The sequence below is a fragment of the Podarcis pityusensis genome (genome assembly GCF_964106645.2).
Source record: "Podarcis pityusensis genome assembly, chromosome: 8".
In the NCBI taxonomy this organism is placed as follows: Eukaryota; Metazoa; Chordata; class Lepidosauria; order Squamata; family Lacertidae; genus Podarcis; species Podarcis pityusensis.
The window spans coordinates 71,842,843-71,864,049 of record NC_138033.1 but is presented as its reverse complement, the minus strand read 5'-3'; the positions used below and the strand labels follow the sequence as shown (position 1 = coordinate 71,864,049).

Here is a 21,207-nt window from a genome sequence, read left to right as displayed (position 1 = left end):
ACTAAGGAAGATGGTAACACCATAAAATCCAAACCAATAACAATTAATTTCACATTTATTCAAAATCCAGTGAAAACTATTTAGTTCAATGAATTCAACAAAATGGTTGAACTTGATCCAGTGATACCAGCTTTTCCAAGTCTGATAGATTTGGGGGTTTTGTTTGTTTGCTTGCTTGCTTGCTTGCTTGCTTGCTTGCTTTTTTTACCCCTTCCTGTCACCCCCTTGCCTCTGAGCACAACGCTAGGTAATCTCATTGGCCTCCCAGGGGCAATCCTGCCCTCTTTGGTAACTACTGCATTAGTAGATTAGTAGAGTTTGCCCGCCCAGGCCCACCCATGGTATTTTGCTGCCTGAGGCAGTGCAGCAAATTTTAAACACACACACACGGTTTAAGGTGTCCAGTCTAAGCCACTTCCTCTCCCTGTCAGTAAGAATAGAGCAATAATAAATCACGCTCTTTCACGATGCCTAAAATCAGCCTCCCGAGGTGGCTGCCTCCCTCTCCCTAAGCGTAGGGCCGGCTCTAATGGCTCAGTGCTGAGGGCAGGCACCCTGTGCACCTCACCCTTTAGCTCCTCATAGACCTGGGGTTTGGTGGGGCAGTGCTGCATGCCGTCTGCTTACCGAGATCATTTCGTCCTTCTTGCATTGCTGTGAAAGGTCCCGGACCCCTCCGACAAAATGCTTGTTGGTGATGAGGTAGGCCTTCCCGGCATCTATCATATTACTGCATAGCTTTACCAGCTGAGAAGGAAAGAAGTGTGGGACAAGGGGCATCGGTCAGAAATGGGCACAACAATAACTGTGTTTTGTTTTGTTAGTTTAATGTGTTTAATGTGTCAGTGTTATGTAGCGTTTTTGTATTGTATTGTATTGTTTTTGTAGTGTTTAAATCGTTGGAAAAGCAATAAATATTAATTTTTAAAAAAACACAAAACAATAACTGGCACCTGAGTTTGCTTTTCCGCCCTCTTCCTTCCCTGTCTCTTTTCCCCCACGTGTGTCATGCATTTTTAGATTGCGTACCTGTGAGCAGAGACCGTCTTGTTTTAAACTGGCTACACACAAGCTGCTCTGGGAGCCTTTTTGGCAGAATGACGGAGTGCAAATGCTCCAAATAAGTAAACAGAGGGCAAGGAGAGTTGCCCAAGGCTGAGAAGTAGGTGCAAGTCAGAGCCAGCACACAGAATAACCTTTGGCTGCTCCACTCATGTTCCCTCTGTTTCTGTCATCTGGCAGGGCCGAGAAATGGGTGCTGGCAAACGTCTCCGAGCTGCTGCATCCGATTCCAGGGAACGAAAAAAGAAAAACCCAAAAAGATGCAGCTGCCGGCCACATCTGGCTCCCAGATGGACACACCAGCGTGGCTTGGAGGAAGCCTCTGGAAGCGAAAGGGAGGCGTATTCTGCAACGTGGCAGTTTCTGCAACACTGTTCGGTCCCCACACACAGCAGACCAAGCTGCATGCCGTTTGCTGTGAGCAGATGCTTTGGGAGGAATTCTACCCAGCCGAGCCCTACTCAGAGGAGGCCCACTGAAATTAAAGTACCCAAGTGAGTCAAGCTCATTAACGTCAGAGGGTCCAGGGCTAGCGTTAGATGCAAACCAGTGCCTTTGGGAAGGGGCGCATGCAGCCGGGGAACCCCTAAAATATTATTAGAAATGTAACAAAGTGTAGGGAAATCTAGCACAACAGCCTAAAGAAGCAAAAATGAGGCCATCCAGGGATGCAGCAGTACGGCAAAAAAAAAAGTAACAGCTTTAAAGCAACTGAGATACAGGCCACAGTCACATAAAGCACTATGATGCCACTTTAAACAGTCACGGCTTCCCCACAAAGAATCCTGGGAGGATCTGTAGTTTGTTAAGGGTGCTGAGATTTGTTAAGGTAAAGGTAAAGGGACCCCTGACAATTAGGTCCAGTCGTGACCGACTCTGGGGTTGCGGTGCTCATCTCGCTTTATTGGCCGAGGGAGCTGGCATACAGCTTCCGGGTCATGTGGCCAGCATGACTAAGCCGCTTCTGGCAAACCAGAGCAGCGCACGGAAACGCCATTTACCTTCCCGCTGGAGCGGTACCTATTTGTCTACTTGCACTTTAACGTGCTTGCGAACTGCTAGGTTGGCAGGAACAGGAGATCCTTATTCCCCTCCCAGAGCTACAATTCCCAGTGGTTTAACAGTCAATCCCTCTTCACAGGCCCTTCATGGACTCCCAACTCCCTGCATGGGCCAATGGTCAAGCAGGATGGGAGTTGGAGTCCAGAAGCATCTCGAGGATCACATATTTGTTAACCACCTTGCCACTGGATTTGCCTGCCTCTGTGCGTGTTTGTGTGAGCTCCACCAACTTACCTTGTCAAGCTTGGCTTCTATTTCCACAACATCCGTTTCCACCTCATCTATGGTCGCCCTGCAAGAAGGGAGACATAGACATAAGCTCTTGCTTGAGACTGCGTGAGATTCATTGCATACCCTCCAACGTGCCACAGAGGAAAATCAGGACTGCGTCTTTCAGGGCTGCACCCCCCAAAGTTTCAGGAGCGTGCTGGACAGACAGCAGCGTGCTGATTGGTGGCTGAGAGGCATGAAGAGGGACAGACATAAATATAGGGAAAGGTGTAGAGTCACAATGCAACCTAAACTTCCGGTAAACAATCTGGAAACTCCAAATATCTATGGTGCAAAATGGCGCCACTCCAGCTCTTAGCAACTCGATGATGAACCACCCCCTGTTCTCCAAGGCACACTTTGCACTGAGAGAGTGGATACCCATTTTTTTCTTGGAGGCCAGAAGTGCTAGCAGCGCTTCGGTCTACATTATTCCATATCTCTATAGGGGAGGAGGAAGAGCTGGAAGTGGCACTTGTTGTGTTTCCACTTTGGGTGGGCAAGCATCAGGGGGAGGCAGGCAGGTGGGTGGGAAAAGAGAGGCACGGGAGCCAAAAAGAGACATCTCAAGATCCAATCAGAAGCTGGGATGGCTTCTGTAATTACAGGATGTCCCGGTCAAATCAGAACAGTTGACAAGTATATGACTATCAGGCCCAAAGCCAGGAAGGCTGAAAGCAGGGGCACATGGAGACAGGGCCAAACGATGGCCCGTTTCTCCAACTTCTGAATACATTACAGAATCATAGCGTTGGAAAGGACATCAAAAATCAACTCCCTCTACCAGTTCAGGAAAGCCATGGATATTGGTGGACATTCAGCCTCTGCTTACATCTCTAACACAACCAGTATTCTCCTGACATGAATGGTTTGCACCATCAGGAAGTTCTTCCTAATAGCTTATGGACAGCTAGTTGTTGTGGCTTGTTGGGGAGCGTGAAAACTCCTCTCCCAAAACACAAGGCAACAACCCTTAACTAGCAAGCAAGACTGAGATCTATATTCGGCTAATAGCATCGGCACCGCCATTTCTCTATTTGCAGTCAACAGACCATTTAAACGTTTTAGAACCATTTTATGACAATTAAGCATTAATAAAAAAAACCAATGCAGGCTCAGCAGCAGATGCAAGGCCCAAAAGTCAATATTCCAAAATACATCCTCCTCCGCCAGCATCTAGGGCTGCCAAATCCTGCCAATTCCTGAATGGAGCTCATGACAGGGAGAAGAAGCAAACCTCGATGATCCCAGGTTCAGGTGTAATGAGAAGGCAAAGCTTCCTGATAAGGTTCTGAGAGCCAAAATTATCAGGATGGCGGTGATTTTATTTTTTTGTGAATATTATTTAATTAATTGCCTTCCATACATGTCCCAAATGTATGTGCTCAATATGTACGGTAATTAATAACAGCTAAGAACAAAACACCAGTTACAAAACATTAAAAACAACAGAGGATGAGCTTTAAAATAAATCAAAATGGACACCTGTGGCAGAAACTTATTCATCCAGCTGGAGAAGGATACTGAATGATCAAGCTGTTCCAAGCATCAACCCCAGTGAAGATCGATCCCCATATCATCCAGCCCACAGGGCTTCCCAACCGACCAGAGAACAGACACATCGCTGTGGCACACCAGCTGTGGCAAATAGTCAGCCCTCTTGCACTACAACTCCCATCAGCCCCAGCGAGCATGGCCAATGGCCAGGGATGATGGGAGTTCTAGTTCAGTAACATCCTGAGATTTCCCCACACCTACTGCACAATATGCTAAAGTTGCTGCAGAACACCAATCCACACACTTGATAGCGTCAGAACAACCCTCCCCAAAACGGTTCAGATGTTGTTGGACTCTGACTCCTACCCTCGCTGGCCACTGGCCATGTTGGCTGGGGCGAATGGGAGTTGTAGTCCAAAACAAATTCGGAGGCACCAAGTGAGGGAAGGAATGTTGGACAAGGTGGGCCATTGGCCCCGTACAACCGACGAAATGTTGATATTCTTAACTGGGAGTCGAAGAGGCTTAAAATTAAGCAGTGGGAAACATTGGCGTTCCAGTCAGTAATGTGAAGAAAGGAATTTCCAGGTCAAATCTCCTCGTAGCTCTGGAAATACAGGAAGCCCAAAGCTTCCAGCGTGTTCCTTCGGGAGAATTGGATAGCAGTTCTTTTATGGGCAACGTTCCAGGCTTTGGTAACTGCAGCATGAAAGGAGTTTGGGGGTGGGTGGGAGTGGGTGAGCGAGGGAGGGAGTCTTTGCTGACAGGGGTAAGCCTGTGTCAGGACTGTACCAGTTCAGACTGCAAAGCACAGTGGGCTTCCGTGATTTTATGTTCCTGCACAGAGAGAATCCCTCCATGCAGAAAAAGAGCATGCCAGGCGAATAGCTCTAAAACAGCATTCTCCCTGAATGGCTAGCTTTCTATGTGTGGGGAATGGATGCTTCCATTGTATTGTGTTGTGTTGTGTTGTATGGAAGAATTGAGTTATCATGGCAGCCCTCACTTGCTGTCGGAAGTGGTACACACCAGCGACAGATTTACTGCCTCGGACCACTTCCTGGTGGCTTAAGGGGTTTCCTGAGGGTGTCTTGCTCAAGTGCTTCCCCTGCCCCACTCGACCCCATAACAACACCAGAGCCCCACAAGACTGTGGCCTATCTGGTCCAACATCCTGTTCCCACAGTGGCCAACAAGAAGCCCGAATGGGAAGCCTACAAATAAGACCTGGGTGCCACAGCAAGCCTCCCCTCCCATGGTTTGCAGCACCTCCTGAAGTAAAATAACAGCATCGTGGCTAGTAGCCACTGAGAAGCTTATCCTCCATAAATTTGTCAAATCCTCCTTTAAAGTTATCCAGGTTGATGGCTGTCGCTACCTCTTGTGGCAGTGAGTTCCAGAGTTTAACTATGTGCTGTGCAACCCATTTTAAGGGACAAGGAGCTCAGAGAGATGTTTTCTCATCAGTAGACTCACTGGCGGAGGACATTTTCAAGAGGCAACCTAAGAAGACCCCCTCTGGATGATGCCAGCGACCCATCTGGCCTAGTCTCTGGTTCTCACAGACGCCAACCAGACGCCTCTCAAAAGACGGCAAGCAGGACCTGAGCTACTTTCCTCACGTGTGATTCTCAGCAATAGGTATCCAAAGACATTCTGAGGGGGGAAACATCCTTGCAGAGGCAAGGCAGGCTTGGGCAGAAGTACCCACAATGGTTGTCTCGCTGCATTTTGAAAGGAGCCAAGCAAAGCACATGCTTCCCTCGAAAGACTGGGGTGGGAAGGCGCCCCCATAAGTCTGTCCCCCATAAGTCCAGTGTTTAATTTCAACTAACTGCACACCTGCTTTCGGCCACGTGTCAGGGCCAAGGGCATCCTCAGAGGACTTTGGACAGCTTTTTTTCCTGCATTCTGAAGGTATGAATAATAATAATAATAATAATTATTATTATTATTATTTGGAGCCGGGGATTGACATCCTGTAATATTTCTGAGCAAAGGCCTACAGGTTATATGCCATTTACACACACAAATACACACAGAGAGAGAAAGAGAGCACAACCATACACACACACACAACACACACCACAGGAAAAATATATGAACATCCAATAAGCATTCAAGAGGGTAGCATTCCCAGGCCAAAACCTGTGGCCCAAAATTCACTCATCCCTGGAAATGTGGGTGAGCCAAACGGACAAACCCCAAACGAATGTTTTTCCAAGAGCTCATTCCTGTGGTGGAGCTGGCCAAGCGTTCCCTTCAACTGGCACCTGGAAGTGTGGGCAGCCGAGCACTTGCCCAGCTCTCTGTGGGGAAAGTTCTTAGCCTTGTGGTCTCTGCTGGGAAGAGCAAAAGGGGCCTGCAAAATGTCTAGGCTGAGGTTTTGAAGTATCCCAGCACCAAACATGCCCCACCCCCTGCTGGGTTCCAGCATCCCAGTTCCACACAGCAAGACTTTCCTCAAAGATTTGTGGGTTTCTTGAGGCAACTTTAACCTGGGCTCATCACTCTCGCCGGGCCTACCTTCTGGAGCAGTAGCTGTTTCATAGAATCATAAAATCATAGAATTGTAGAGTTGGAAGGTATCCTGAGGATCATTTAATCCGACCCCCTGCAATACAAGCATATGCAGCTGTCCCATATGGAGATTGAACCTGTGACCTTGTTATTATCAGCACCACTCTCTAACCAACTGAGCTAGAATTCCGGTCCAGAGGTGCTTGTATACCAGGCATAGGACATGGATAGGTAAAAAGCAGCAGCAGCAATAATATATTGTGGCTCTCCTGTTTTTGTTGTGTCTCCAACTCCTATTGTTCCCAACTATCGGCCATGTTGGCTAGGAATGATGGGAGCAAGTTCAGAGACATGTAAGAAGAGCCTACTGAATCAAAAGCCCCTCTAGTCCATCTTCCTGATCTCATATTGGCAAACCAAATGCCTATATGGGAAGCCCAAATGCAGGTCCTCAGAGCAACAGCACTCTCCCCTCCTGTGGTTTCCAGGAACACAGGTATTCAAAGACATACAGCCTGCTGAATCCCAGAGCTGCAAGGTCAGAGAGGGCAAGAGAAGGAACCTCTTTTGCTGAGGCCCTTTTGCCCTCTGCTCAAGCTGAAGGGAGCTCAAAACACACACACCCCACTTCCTTTATATGCGCCATACACCTCGGCTGATAATCCCTGGCGCTGAGTTATTAGCAAACACCCACCCACAGCACCCCTTGGGAAACAGGCCAAGTTTCAGAGTCGCACAGCCAGAACGTCAGCAGGGATAACGCACTAAAATAAACAGAGACTTCTGCCAGCTTCTAAGAATGTGTGAAGAGCCCTGCAGGATCAGGCCAGCGGCCCCTCTAGCCTAGCATCCTGTTCTCAAGGCAGTCAACCAAATTCCTAGCAGCCTTTTTCAACCTGTGGGTCCCCAGATGTTGTTGAACTACAACTCCCATCACCCCTAGCTAGCAAGGCCAGAGCTCAGGGGTGATGGGAGTTGTAGTCCAACAACATCTGGGGATCCACAGGTTGAGAACCGCAGTCAGGACCTCAGAGCAACAACACTCTCCCAACATGTAACTAATACTCAAGAACACAACTTGTTCAACCTGCCCTTCAGCAACTTGTAACAGTCAAGCTTGAACCCTGAGCAGCTAATCAGAAAAGTCAGAGAGAAGTGGGATCTGCAACAAAATGTTGCACTGCTGAATCTCCTGTTCAGGGTGCCTCTTCCAGGATTCTACATTCCATTCCCACCCCCCTGGTTTTCCATTACACATACAACATTTTGTAGTTACCAAGCATGTTCAGTTCTTACTGGGCTGCTTAGGGGAGGCAGGAGTTGCTCCCTTAGGTTTTTATTTCCCAAATTTGTTTTCTGTACTTCTGTAAACCTTGGGATTCCCCTAAATACGCCAGCCCTTGTTTCTAGGGGACTCAGTTTTGCCTGCATAACCATTGGCGCTCAGCACCAGAGTTCAGTATTACAGGGAGTGATTCCATCAGCACACACACAAAACACACATTTAATTTAAGTCATTTCAAATGAATAGGCGTCCTTGTGAAACAAGCAAAGGAGCTATTGTTGTACCTTGTACAGAAGAACGCATTCCCCATCAGATATGGCTAAGATGCTTCCACTGTTGGTTCTTGTTTGTAATCAAGATGGGCCAAGCCCCAAAAGATACCCCTGTTTCCCCACCATCCAAGAAGCTGGAGAAAGCAGGAAGAGTTGGGTCTTTCAGAGCCGTGACCTCTCCTCTCTTCCGGATCTCTGCTCCAGCAGACAAAACAATCTGCCTCGGGACAGGAGAAGACATCCTGGACACGCTCGTGGAGGTGAATCAGCACCTGAATAGTATGTGCTTCATCACCAGCACGACAGCACCTACTGTAAGGCGGAGCCACGTGAGTGTAAATACGACATCCGATCTCTCCCTTGCGTGCTTTGAACACCTTTTCTCTTGCAACCTTGTCTTCAAAGGTTTTCTGGTTACGTAACCCCTGAGAGAGTTCAAGCCAAAGCACAATCACGATTGTGAAGATACTGCCATACACACCCCGTTCTTTGAGTGGTTAGAAGTTTCAGGGGTTCCTCCACATACCCGGAGTTTGGTTTCCTTAGAACAAAGATAAAAGCGCCCTCTGGGCCTCTCCAGGCGATCTATTTGTTGAGCATTTTATGAGCTCTTTTTTTATTATTTTTAGCTCAGCGGTAGAGCACCTGCTTTGCATGCAGAAAGTCCCAAGTTGAATTCTCAGCATCTCTAGATAAGGCTGGGAATGTCCCCTGTCTAAACCCTGGATAGCTGCTGCCAGTCCGTGTAGAAAATACTGAGCTAGATAGACCAATGGCCCTGTATAAATCAACTTCCTGTGTTCCCATGTTTTCAGGGAAGGGTCACAGCTCAGTAGTTAGAGCATCTGCTTTGCAAGCAGAAGGTTCAATCTCTAGCATTTCCAGGTAGGGTGAAACCCTGGAAACCTCTGAAACCCTGGAAAGCTGCTACCAGTAAGTGCAAACAATACTGACCCAGATGGACAAATTTTCGGACTCAGTGCAAAGCAGTTTCCTATGTTCAAGGCTGGCTGGCTGGCAACAAAAGCACCCTTTGTTTGAACTCATCTGCTGCTCGGTGACGTATTAATTTTTTATTTTTATTTTTGCAATGTTCAGTTTTTGGTACAAATGAATAAAAAAATCCCATCTTGACGGCTTTGGAATTTTTTGGCAGATGTGCTCCTCCTTCAAAAACTCATTTATCTCTGTGTGTGTTTGTGGTGGAAGCAATTGCTCACATGTTTATCACGCTGCCAATAAGTGATTTGGATTAAATGGTTGAAAACGATCCTTTAAATCCTTGGCAAACAACATCATGTCTTCCAGATGTTGCTGAGAGCCAACTTGCTTCAGTCCCAAGCAACACAGACAATAGCTACAGATGATGGAAGTTGCCCAACCACATCTGAAGAGCACTGTGTTGACCCTTCTTGCATTTAAACCAGAGACTGGGAACTTACGGTGCCCTCCAGACTTTGTTGGACTACAACTCCCATCATCCCTGGCCACTGGCCATGCTGGCTGGGGCTGATGGAGATTGGAGTTCAACAATGTCTGGCGGGCACAGGTTTCCCATCCCTGCTTAAACTGCTTAAACACTCTTGTTGATTGGCCTGCAATTCCCATAGTGTTCCAGGTTCTCCTTCTATGCTGTGTCATGTACTCTGCTCCTTAGCCCTACCAGGGTCCCTGCATTCTTGAAATCAATCTTCTGTTAGGTCTAATCCTGTAAAGACTCTGTGATTGGTTCCCAGGAGTTCTAATGTGTCCACTTTACCAGTCCTGGATGTCTGAAAACCATGTTTCCTAGCCATGCAGTCCTAGATGGGCTTCACAAAAGCCTAGGCTGGCAACATAGTGCCCTCCAGATGTTTAGGATTACAACTCCCATCACCCCCAGCCAGCATGGCCAATGCCCAGGAACAATAGGAGCTGCGGTTCAAAGCTACAGCTGAAAGGCACCATATTGTCTTCCCCTGGCCTAGCAGAATCTGGCTGGGCATTCTTTCCAGCCAGAATTGCCTTTGGCCTACTGTCTATTTCATTCCTCATCTGGTTTCCTTTGTTGGAAGCGCAACAGCAGAGATCATCCTGTATGTCACTTAGAAGTTAGTTCTGTTAGTATTAAAGTCAACTAGCCAAAGGGGGGACATGGTGGTGGTGTTACCTAGCAACCAGGCAGAGGGGAATGATCTTTACTGAGGTAGCACATGCTCTGATTGGCTGTGTAGTTCTGAGGAAGTTTTCCTCTGCACATTTTAGTAGAACATCTTCCTGCCATGCACTGGTCCTGAAGTAAGAAAGACAAAACTTCTCTGTTCATTCCTCCTCGAATCACACACTCTCCCCACCCCCATTTCCTCAACAAAAGTGTTAACAGGATTTCTTTTTTCTCTGGACTCCGTCTGCATTATTTAAGTGACTCTGCTAACATCCTTGAGCAGAAGGGCCTGTAGTTTCAACATGAGGCATTCTACCTCCCTCCGACAGTGCGAAGCCTAGATCCACAGCCCAACAGGTGGGGGCGCTTGCTCCCTGTCCGCCTGAGTACGCAACGGCATTTCTGAGCCCCACATGCCCCCGAGAAAATGACCCTCCGCACCAAAACAAATTGACTTCCTGACACATAAAGCGCCAAACATCAAAAGTGGAGGAAATGCTCCGAGTTATTAATCAACGCTCTGGATTACATACGGAAGACAGGAGAGATCTGGTTTCGTTCAACAATAGCCGATTTGGAAAAGCCAAAGGCAGAACAGGGACAAGCCTTGCGATCTAGGTGAATGTAGCCGGTCTCCTCTGTTTCGTTCCCATAACGCAAGTGGAAGAATTCACTAACATCCAGTGAGAAATGAGTGATTCCATCTGTTGGGCATTTATTTTAGCATCTCCTACACCACAGCACTTATCTTCTACTTCTTTTCATATTCCCTGTACTGAGTGGTTGGCTGGATTCAGACCAAAACCCATCTAGCTCCTGACATTCCATGCCCAGACAGACAGATCTGGGAAGCTCACTATCAAAGCATAAAGGTGATGGCCTTCATCTGGACTATGTCTGCAGCATCTCAACACCTCAAAGGTAGACTGCCTCAGAACTGGGAGGTTCCCTCCTTAACTATTGTAGCCAACAAGTTCCTAAGTGTGGGTGGTGGGAGCAGGCACCACCAGGCAAATGCCAAGGCCCACAATCCATCCAAGGTCACCCACTGCCGCTCTCAAGTGGGAACTGCAACGAAATATGGCGGTGTAACCTTGCCTCCTAACAGGAGTGCTTCCATTCTGGGTGCATGCCAGTCAGCCATGCACACCTTCAGGATATGCCATCTGATTCCCCCGCCCCAATTTACAATATTTAAAGTACATAGCTCCCCCCCCCCGCAACCAGATTCCTGTGAACTGTAGTTTCCCCCAGAGCTATAGTTCCCAGCACCAGTAACGAACAATAGTTCCAAGGATTCTTGTGGGGAGGTCACATGCTTTAAATGTACATTGGATGTGCTTCGAATGCACGGTGTGGGTCTGCCCTTAAAGAGTCCCTGCCCCCAAACCCCTGAGAGCTGCTGCTCATCAGTGCAAGTTTATCTTGAGCTAATGGTCTGACTCTGTATAAGGCAGCTTCCTATGTCTTAAGGGAAGGACCAGAGTGGTTTAAAACTCAACCCCTTTATCCAGGGAGCTCTGGAACTATGGCTCTGTGAGGGGAACGGGGTGTGTGTCTCCTAACTGCTCTGAGCATCCTTTAGCAAACTACGGCTCCCAGCATTCTTCGAAGGATAAAGTGCCATAATGGTGATTTAAATGTGTGGTGCAGATGTGGCCCCACCAAAATTCTATAGACATTCTCAAGGACCCAGAGAATGAGGCAGAAAGATGAGAGCCTCTTTCTCAGAAGGAAACCTTTGTGGAACTGGAAGGCAGATACTGCATGGCTGTGGTTTTTTTCTCCCTTCTTTCAGAAGAACAACCAAAAAAAGTGACTCATGCTCTACGGCTTCGCCTGTTGCCCACCAGCAACAGGGAGCCGCAAGCCCTGACCACAGCGGAGCCGTCCCTTTTGAAACTGCTTCCAAAAATAAGAGGCAAAGAGCAGATGCCCTGTAGAAATGCGAGCTGCCTTCTTTCTCGCCCATCTCACTGGCAGGGCCCTGCACATGAAATAGAATAATGCAAGTGTTTCTCTTGGGCAGATGCCTTCTTTTTGCTATTTTTGTCCTCCCAAGCCTGGAAATCATGTGAGATGACGAGGGCATCTCTCTCCCAGCTCACCGAGAGACAATGTTTCCACACCGTTTCATCTCGGCTGGTTTTTGAAAAATCTGGAGGTGCCCACAAACAGAGAAAGACATTTGAACAAAACAACACACACACACACACACACAAACACCTTTCTTTTAAAAAGGAGCACGCGAGAGAGATTTGCATGTTCTGTTAAAAAAAAATAATGCCACAAAATAAATTACAGGCAGCGATTGTGTGGGAGGTGCCACTGTCAGCTCAAAGCTGCCACACTCTCCTGCCGTGGACCGGCTGAGAAAGCATCTGCAAAGTCCTGCCCACTTTATTACATTGTCTCCGGAAAGAAGAGTGTTGCTTTTTCTCCCCATTTGGCATTTCGCTAGTTTGGATCTTGCGAGCCAAGTTCTGAAGCTCTCCCGACACTGACATGGTTTTGCAAAGAGGAAGTGTGTTGTCAGGGATAGAACTACAGAGAGGCAGACAAGCAGGGTTGCGGGTGGTGGTAAAAGCACTGCATGGGAGCAAAAGCAGAGGGAGTTTGAGGAGTTTGTTCTATCTTTGTTTGCAAAAAAAAAATCGGGCACACAGTGCCGGGTGCTTTTGAGCATGTGCAGAATTCCTGATTTATTACATTGTTCAAAATCATATGCAGAGGTTGTATCAACCGGCCTCTGAACGCTTTATAATACAGAGCAGTTAAGCCATCCAGTCCCAGAACTTTATCAATCTTCGCTTGTTTTCATCGTCTGTTCTGCTTCCATTATCAATATTGGAACATTTAGCATTTCCACTTGTTCTTTTGTTAAATTTTTCTCTTTTAGATAGCTTTCCATTTCTCCAGCATCCTCCTTCTTGCCTTGATACAATTTAGAACAATACCTACAAAACTCCAGTCTCATTGCTTTTTCATTATATGTTGTTCTGCTACCCGTATTTATTTGTTTATAATTTTAGTTTTAGTTTTCCTTTCTTTCTTTTCATTTTCCATGTTAACAGTTCGCCTGGTTTATTTGCAAAGTGTTTCTTTCTCCTATATTTTAATTTCTGCTCCACTTCTTGAGTAACTAACATTGAAATCTGTGTTCGCAACATTTTAAAAGTCTGTATTGCCTCTGTGTCGCCTGGCTTTTCCAGCAGAATGTTTTTTCATTCCAGGTAGTCTCCTTCGTGATCTCTCGCTTCCTTTTCTCTTTTAACTTTTTTTGGGATGGCAAAATGAGATAAATCAGTGGTGGCTAGTCTGTCCGGTCAGGTGGGGCTTTGCCCCCACCAAGCTCAATATGTCTTCAGCCAACCTCTGTACGTGCATCCAGTCCAGGCGTTGGCACTGCCTGCCAGCTTCCTGCTCCTTAGTCTCAGTGTTGCAGCCAAAACGATTGAGGGGATGAAGCGACTCCCCTACGCTGCAGAATCAGGGAATTTTTAGTCACATGAGAGACATTTGTCACGTTATCCACAGCATGGAGAAATCAGAGAAAGCTTTTCTCCCTCTCTCATAACTCTAGAACTTGTGGGCACCCAAAGAAGCTGAATGTTGAGGGCAATGTTGATAGGCAAAATAAATTACTTCTCCACACAGCACGTAGTTAAACTGTTGGCCTCCCTAACTTCTGCCCTAACTGTCCCAATGCGTCCCAGCCTCCACTGCTGTAAAGCATACAGTGGTACCTCAGGTTACAGACGCTTCAGGTTACAGACTGCGCTAACCCAGAAATAGTACCTTGGGTTAAGAACTTTGCTTCAGGATGAGGACAGAAACTGCACGGCGGCAGCATGGCAGCAGCAGGAGGTCCCATTAGCTAAAGTGGTATCTCAGGTTAAGAACAGTTTCAGGTTAAGAACGGACCTCCAGAACGAATTAAGTTCTTAACCCGATGTACCACTGTATAAGCAACAAGTTCTGTTTATGAAGGAAAGGCTTCCCTGCATGAACAGACTTCAGGCTTGCTGAACTGAGCATTCTCCCAAGACTGCCAGTATTTTGTGGAAGGATTCAAATGCACACTCTGGAACTGCGGGTTTGCAGGATGACTAAGCGCTCTGTCGCTGAAGTGCAACAAATCCGCGTTGTTGTTGTTGTTGTTGTTGTTGTTGTTGTTGCAAAGCTTAGAGCAATGTGGTTAGCTCAATCGGTAGAGCATGAGACTCTTAATCCAGGGTTGTGGGCAAAAGATTCCTGCATTGCAGGGGGTTGGACTAGATGACCCCCGGGGTCCCTCCCAACTCTACAATTCTGTGACCCATAGGACTGTTACCCAGTCAAACCATTGTTCCATCTAGCCCAGCACTGCCTGAACTGACAGGTAGCAGTTCTCTCAGCTTTCAGGTCTGGGTTTCTCCCAGCCCTACCTGGAGATGTGGGGGATCGAACTTGCGCCCCTCTGCGTGCAAAGCAGATGCTCAACCACCGAGCTATTGCCCTTCAAACACCGAGCCAGTGTGGTGTAGTGGTTAAGAGCGCTAGACTCGTAATCTGGTGAACCGGGTTCGCGTCTCCGCTCCACCACATGCAGCTGCTGGGTGACCTTGGGCTAGTCACACTTCTTTGAAGTCTCTCAGCCCCACTCACCTCACAGAGTGTTTGTTGTGGGGGAGGAAGGGAAAGGAGAATGTTAGCCGCTTTGAGACTCCTTAGGGTAGTGATAAAGCGGGATATCAAATCCAAACTCCTCTTCTTCCCTTAAGACATAGGAACATAGTTAACTGCCTTCTTCAGAGTCCATCTAGCGCAGGATTGTCTATGGCGGCAGGCAGTGGCTCTCCGGGTCTTTAGGCAGGGACTATTTAAGGGCAGGTCCACACCATACCTTTAAAGCACACCTAGTGCACATGACCTCCCCCAAAGAATCCTGGGAAATGTAGTTTATTCAGGGTCCTGGGCACTATAGCTGTGAGAGGGAACTACAGTTCCCAGGATTCCTTTGGTGAAATCATGCGCACTGGATGGTGTGGATCTGCATTTTCCCAGGCCTACCTGGGGGTGCCAGGGATTGAACATGGCACCTTCCCCATGCAAAGCAGATGCTCTCTACCCAGCAGGCTGCCAGGAAGAGAAGAGGTTGGTGTTGAAGAGATAAGCCTTTCTGCCTCTGGTGGGCCCTCCTTGCTCCTGCGTCCTGTTCCAGCTCCCTCCTTGACTGCTCCTTCTCAGCTCCTGCTCAATCATTAGATGTTGGTTGTGGATGGGGGACAAGGCAACTGCGACTGTCTCCCCAGTTCATCAAGAGGCACTCTTCCACCTCCCTTCCCTGCAATGGGATCGCACGCAACAGACACATCAACTCCGGGCAAATTGCTTATGATCCCCGCTATTATGGCACTCCGCCAGCCAGCCAGTAATGAGTTAGAGCAGTGTCGGATGTGATTGCCCTTGACAGGGAGCGGCTAGGAATCGCGGGGTTAATCTTGGCTTCCTCTCCGCCCTTCCCAACCAACAAGCATCACTGAAAGAGAGAAAGGAAGGTGACACAGCGTGCTTAATCTGCCCTTTAAAACACACACAAAGATAAATTCTAAACCCAGCCATTGCCTTGAGCTACAGAAAGCTGGGTTTTGCAATCTGCACACATTAAGAAAAGCCAGGCCAGTGGCCCATCTAGTCTGGCATCCTGTCCTCACAGCGGCCAACCGGGTGCCACAATGGGAAGCCCACAAGCAGGGTCTGGGTTCAACAGCAACTCTACACACCAGCCATTCCCAGCAGCTGGCACTCAGGAGCCTCCTGCCTCCGCTGATGGGAGGCATAGCATAGCCATTGTGGCTAGAAGCCATTGACTGGCCTTATCCTCTGTGAATTGGCCTTATCCACCTTTAAAGCGATCTAAGCTTAGGTTTTTTTATGTTGAGTGTCAAACCATATTTTGCGCTCTCCTCTTTTAATGAGGGTGAAAGAGGAGAGCGCAAAATATGGTTTGACACTCAAAATCAAAAAAACGAAGATCATGGCCACTGGGCCCATCACCTCCTGGCAAATAGAAGGGGAAGAAATGGAGGCAGCGAGAGATTTTACTTTCTTGGGCTCCATGATCACTGCAGATGGTGACAGCAGTCACGAAATTAAAAGACGCCTGCTTCTTGGGAGAAAAGCAATGACAAACCTAGACAGCATCTTAAAAAGCAGAGACATCATCTTGCCAACAAAGGTCCGTATAGTTAAAGCTATGGTTTTCCCAGTAGTGATGTATGGAAGTGAGAGCTGGACCATCAAGAAGGCTGATTGCCGAAGAATTGATGCTTTTGAATTATGGTCCTGGAGGAGACTCTTGAGAGTCCCATGGACTGCAAGAAGATCAAACCTCTCCATTCTGAAGGAAATCAGCCCTGAGTGCTCACTGGAAGGACAGATCCTGAAGCTGAGGCTCCAATACTTTGGCCACCTCATGAGAAGAGAAGACTCCCTGGAAAAGACTCTGATGTTGGGAAAGATGGAGGGCACAAGGAGAAGGGGACGACAGAGGACGAGATGGTTGGACAGTGTTCTCAAAGCTCCCAGCATGAGTTTGACCAAACTTTGGGAGGCAGTGGAAGACAGGAGTGCCTGGCGTGCTCTGGTCCATGGGGTCACGAAGAGTCGGACACGACTAAACGACTAAACAACAACAAAAGCTGGCAGCCATCACCATGTACCAGGTATTGAATACCATTGTTTTAATGGTGTGTTGTGTGAAGAAGTATTTCCTTTTATCTGTCCTGGAATCTTCTACCATTCCGCTTCATTGGATGGCTCTGAGTTCTAGTCTTACGAGAGGAGAAAAACTGTGCTCACACCATGCTTAATTGTATACACTCCCATCACATGCCCTCTTTACTTGCAACTAAAAAGCCCCAAACGCAGCAACCATTTTGGATGCCCTTTTCCGAACCCTTTCCAGCTTTAAAACATCCCTTCCGAGGTGAGGCGACCAGAACGGCACATAGTTATTCCAAATGGGGCGGCAGCACAGATTTGAATAATCTGTGTTGTTTTCAGTCCCTTTTCTAATGATCTCTAAATTTGAACTAAAGCTGTGAAGAACTCTCTGGGAAAGGTGTTATGTGGTGATACAACATGATTCCCAGGGCATTCTGGGGGAGAAAGAGCAGCCACTGTCACTGATGTGGTGAAATGACCACAGCATCCTCCCCTCCCCCCATCATCACTACCTGCAAATAAGGCAGTGGGGCATTTCAGCTCAGCTATGTACCTATCTGAAGTTGCTTTTTACAGAGTCAGACCATCAGTCCATCTTTTCCAAAATCTCCTGCTCTAACTGGCAGCAGGTCTTGATTAAAGGTCTTACCCCAATCACCTGCTAGCCGGTTCCTTTTTAATAAAAAAATATATTGTAACGTTATATGTAGGGTTGCCTCCGAAGACAGTTTGGAAACTTCAGCTGGTGCAGAATTTGGCAGCCAGATTGCTTACAGGGGCAAGGTGGTTTGAGCATATTACGCCGATCCTGGCCCAACTGCACTGGCTGCCAATTAATTTCCAGGCCCCGTTCAAAATGCTGGTTTGGACCTATAAAGCCTTAAACAGCTCAGGACCACAATACCTCAAGGACCGTCTAGCTCCATATGAACCTTCCTAGACACTAAGATCATCCTCTGAGCCCCTTCTTCATCTTTTCCTCTCCATGAGAGATCCAGAGGGCGTCAACACAAAAATGAGCCTTTTCTGTGGTGGTTCCCTGCTTGTGGAATGTTCTCCCCAGGGAGATTTGCCTAGCACCTTCATTATTCACCTTTAGGCACCAAGTGAAAATGTTCCTCTTCAACCAGGCCTTGGGTTGATTGACAACTGATGCCCTTTTAAATGTATTGTGGGAGAGGGGATTAATAGGTTGTCTTTGTTTTTGTTTTTCATTATGTATTTTGTGTTTATTTTATACAATGGTACCTCGGGTTAAGAACTTAATTCATTCTGGAGGTCCGCTCTTAATCTGAAACTGTTCTTAACCTGAGGTACCACTTTAGCTAATGGGGCCTCCTGCTGCTGCCATGCTGCCGCCGTGCAGTTTCTGTCCTCATCCTGAAGCAAAGTTCTTAACCCGAGGTACTATTTCTGGGTTAGTGGAGTCTGTAACCTGAAGCGTCTGTAACCTGAAGCATCTGTAACCCAAGGTACCACTGTATTTTAATTTTATGTTGTGAACCGCCCTGAGAGCTATGGATGAAGGGTGGTTATACAAATTTAATAAATAATAAAATAATTGTAATATTGAACTGCCAAGCTGTTTGACCATCTAGCTTAGTACTGCCTACACTGACAGGCAACAACGCTACATCAGTTCTCTCCTAGTCGTATCTGGAGATGCCGGGGATTGAACCTAGGACCTCCTGCATGAAAAGCAGATGCTCTACCACTGAGCTACAGTCTCCCCCACCCCACCCAGGACCCGTTTTTTTCTGTGCTCTACCACTGGGACCAAAACAAGGCCTCCTCTTTCTGAAAGCCCAGCAGGAGTCCCCATAGCAGCTGACGAGGATTGATGAGAATACGCTGCAGAAAATGCCCAGAGGGATTTGTTTCGAAACACAGTCAGGCCCAGAATAAATCTTGCTTCGAGCACCTGAACCGCTGGGGCTCTTGTGATACATACTCCTTCGAAAGCCACAGATTTTTCTTGCTCCTTTGACGTCCTGGCGTACACCAGACGTATCCAAAAAACAATGTTGGTGGCTATTTAGGAGGAAGCAATTAAGTCTCAGGATGCCTCAGATATGCCTGCGCTGAAGCAGCCAGTCAGAAAGCCGAGGTGTTGACTCAGGCTGCAGGCACCCTGAGAGATGCAAGTTTCTCCTAATCCCCAGACAGTGCTGGATGATGCTGTCATCTCCTGGCTGGGTGCCCTTCCTGCTTCCCAACCATGAGCTGTTTGCCTTCATGCTTTTCCAGCCCTCAGGCTATTTCCATCGTGATCAGGACAGGGGCAGGGGGTGGGGAATAAAATCTACAACCAAAACATTAGAGCCATCTTTGCAAACCTGGGGCCCTCCAGATACTTTGAACTAAAACTCTTACAACTATAAACTGCCCATCGAAATGCACACCTTTGCATAAATGGCATGAATAAAAATATACATTATATATTTCATTAAAATGTTTATGGTCGTTAAAAAAAACAAGAACACCTCAAAGCAGTTTACAAAAAGAACAAAACAATGAAACGATCAGTACACACAGTTAAGAACAACTATTTTAAAAATTCAGTAATAGTAATTGCAGTCAACAATGAGCTAAAAATCAGACTGAAGCACATGCCAGCATTCTACATATCTGGAGAGGCTTGCCTACACAAAAACGCTTTTAGCAGGTGGCAAAAAGAGTTCAGCGAAGGCGCCTGCCTGGTGTCGATAGGAAGGGAGTTCCAAAGTGTAGGCGCTACCGCACTAAAAGAGCTACCGTATTTTTCACTCTATAAGATGCACCAGACCAAAAGACGCACCTAGTTTTTGGAGGAGGAAAACAAGAAAAAAAATATTCTGAATCTCAGAAGCCAAAACAACAAGAGGGATCGCTGCGCAGTGAAACCAGCGATCCCTCTTGCTGTTCTGGCTTCTGGAATAGCTGCACAGCCTGCATTCACTCCATAAGACGCACACACATTTCCCCTTACTTTTTAGGAGGGAAAAAGTGAGTCTTATAGAGCAAAAAATATGGTATTTCTTACAAGTGTTGGACAGGAATTAAACGACACATGTAAGAGTGCCAGTACTGCAAATTGAAGTGGTCAAAGGGGCATGTATGGGGTAAGGTGATCTCACAGGTAAACTGGTCCCAAGTTCTGAAGGGCTTTGCATACTTATAGTAACATGCTGAAATTAGCCTGGCAGCAAATCAGCAACCAATGCAGGTCTCTGCGCAAAGCTGTTACGTGCTCCGGTCATAAGAAACTGGAATTGACAAACTCCTTCATTCCCTAGACTGATACCTTGAGTTCTAACCTGCTTTAGCAGTGAATTCTGGACCTTTGGTCTGATTCAGAAATGTGACGCTTGTGCTCTATCAGAGATTTATTTATTTTAAAATTACACATTTGGAATGTGAGGCACAAGGCCTAAAACAACCAAAAGAGAGTATTTTAGATGTGCATATTTAAAGTTTCTCCCAAGTATCTGCCTTCGAGAAGCCTCCCACACGTCTCATGTTGTCCTCCCCCGCCTTTGAGACGCTACTTTGCATCTTTTTTCCCTCTCCCATAGCTGCCAATGTAGGAAAACGGCGCCATGGCAACAGCCTCCATGGCAACCGTCTCCATGATCACTGGATCCAGCTACTGCCACAGCATCTGCTCTGTGAGCGTTAAGAGGGCTCCTGGTTTTTTGTGTGGCCTGACAAACATGGCACCTGGCCAGCTGCATCAGGCTTGGCAGCAACCGGGAAGAGAGAGAGAGATTGTGTATTTGCCGGGAATCTTCAAGGTGTTATGACAAATTGCAGGGGAAACGGCACCAAAATGAATCACTTTTTAATTTTTAATGAAACCAGGCTTAAGAAGTTGGCTATCCGTTTTTTTAAAGTCATTATTTCCTGCACGGCGAAGCAACTTTCTCTTTCAGCTGTCCTGCAGTTGATTTCCAGATTTCTGAAAACAAAACTCTGAATTTCAAGGAACTGATAAGCTAATCTGCATCCTGTTCCTATATATCTTTGCTTGGAAGCAGGCATCTCTGAGATCAATCGGATTTGCTCACTAGTGTATGGGCTTATGTGGGAGTAGACCCCCTTGAACGCAAGGGATGGATGAATCTGCCCAGCATATTTTCCACTGTTTTAAAGATTTTTCCAATCTTAAATTCAGTTTGCTCCTTATATCCTCATATACATTTCAATTGTATAAAGTCCACCAAAAGATTCACACTCATCTTCATATGCATTTCTCCTAATGTAAATATTTCAACAATTTCGCATCATAGATCCATTGTCCCATGCCCTTCTCTCCTAAAAGTATGCATTTTTAACCTTATTTTCACCAATACATACATGCATTTACAGTTCACTTTTCTTTAATGTGTGCACAAACATCGCCAAATGTT

General features: G+C 46.9%; 1 protein-coding gene across 7 annotated transcripts in view; it reads right to left on the bottom strand.

Moving 5' to 3' along the window:
* Nucleotides 1-21,207, bottom strand: part of ACAP3 (ArfGAP with coiled-coil, ankyrin repeat and PH domains 3) — a 150,584-nt gene that overhangs the window by 88,533 nt on the left and 40,844 nt on the right. For all 7 annotated transcript variants that reach the window (XM_081016072.1, XM_081016075.1, XM_081016071.1 and 4 more), the window contains exons 2-3: nucleotides 2,359-2,416; nucleotides 628-747 (exon numbers count right to left, since the gene is read on the bottom strand). In XM_081016072.1, coding sequence (XP_080872198.1) covers nucleotides 628-747; nucleotides 2,359-2,416 — 178 coding nt within the window. The remainder of the gene's footprint in view (nucleotides 1-627; nucleotides 748-2,358; nucleotides 2,417-21,207) is intronic.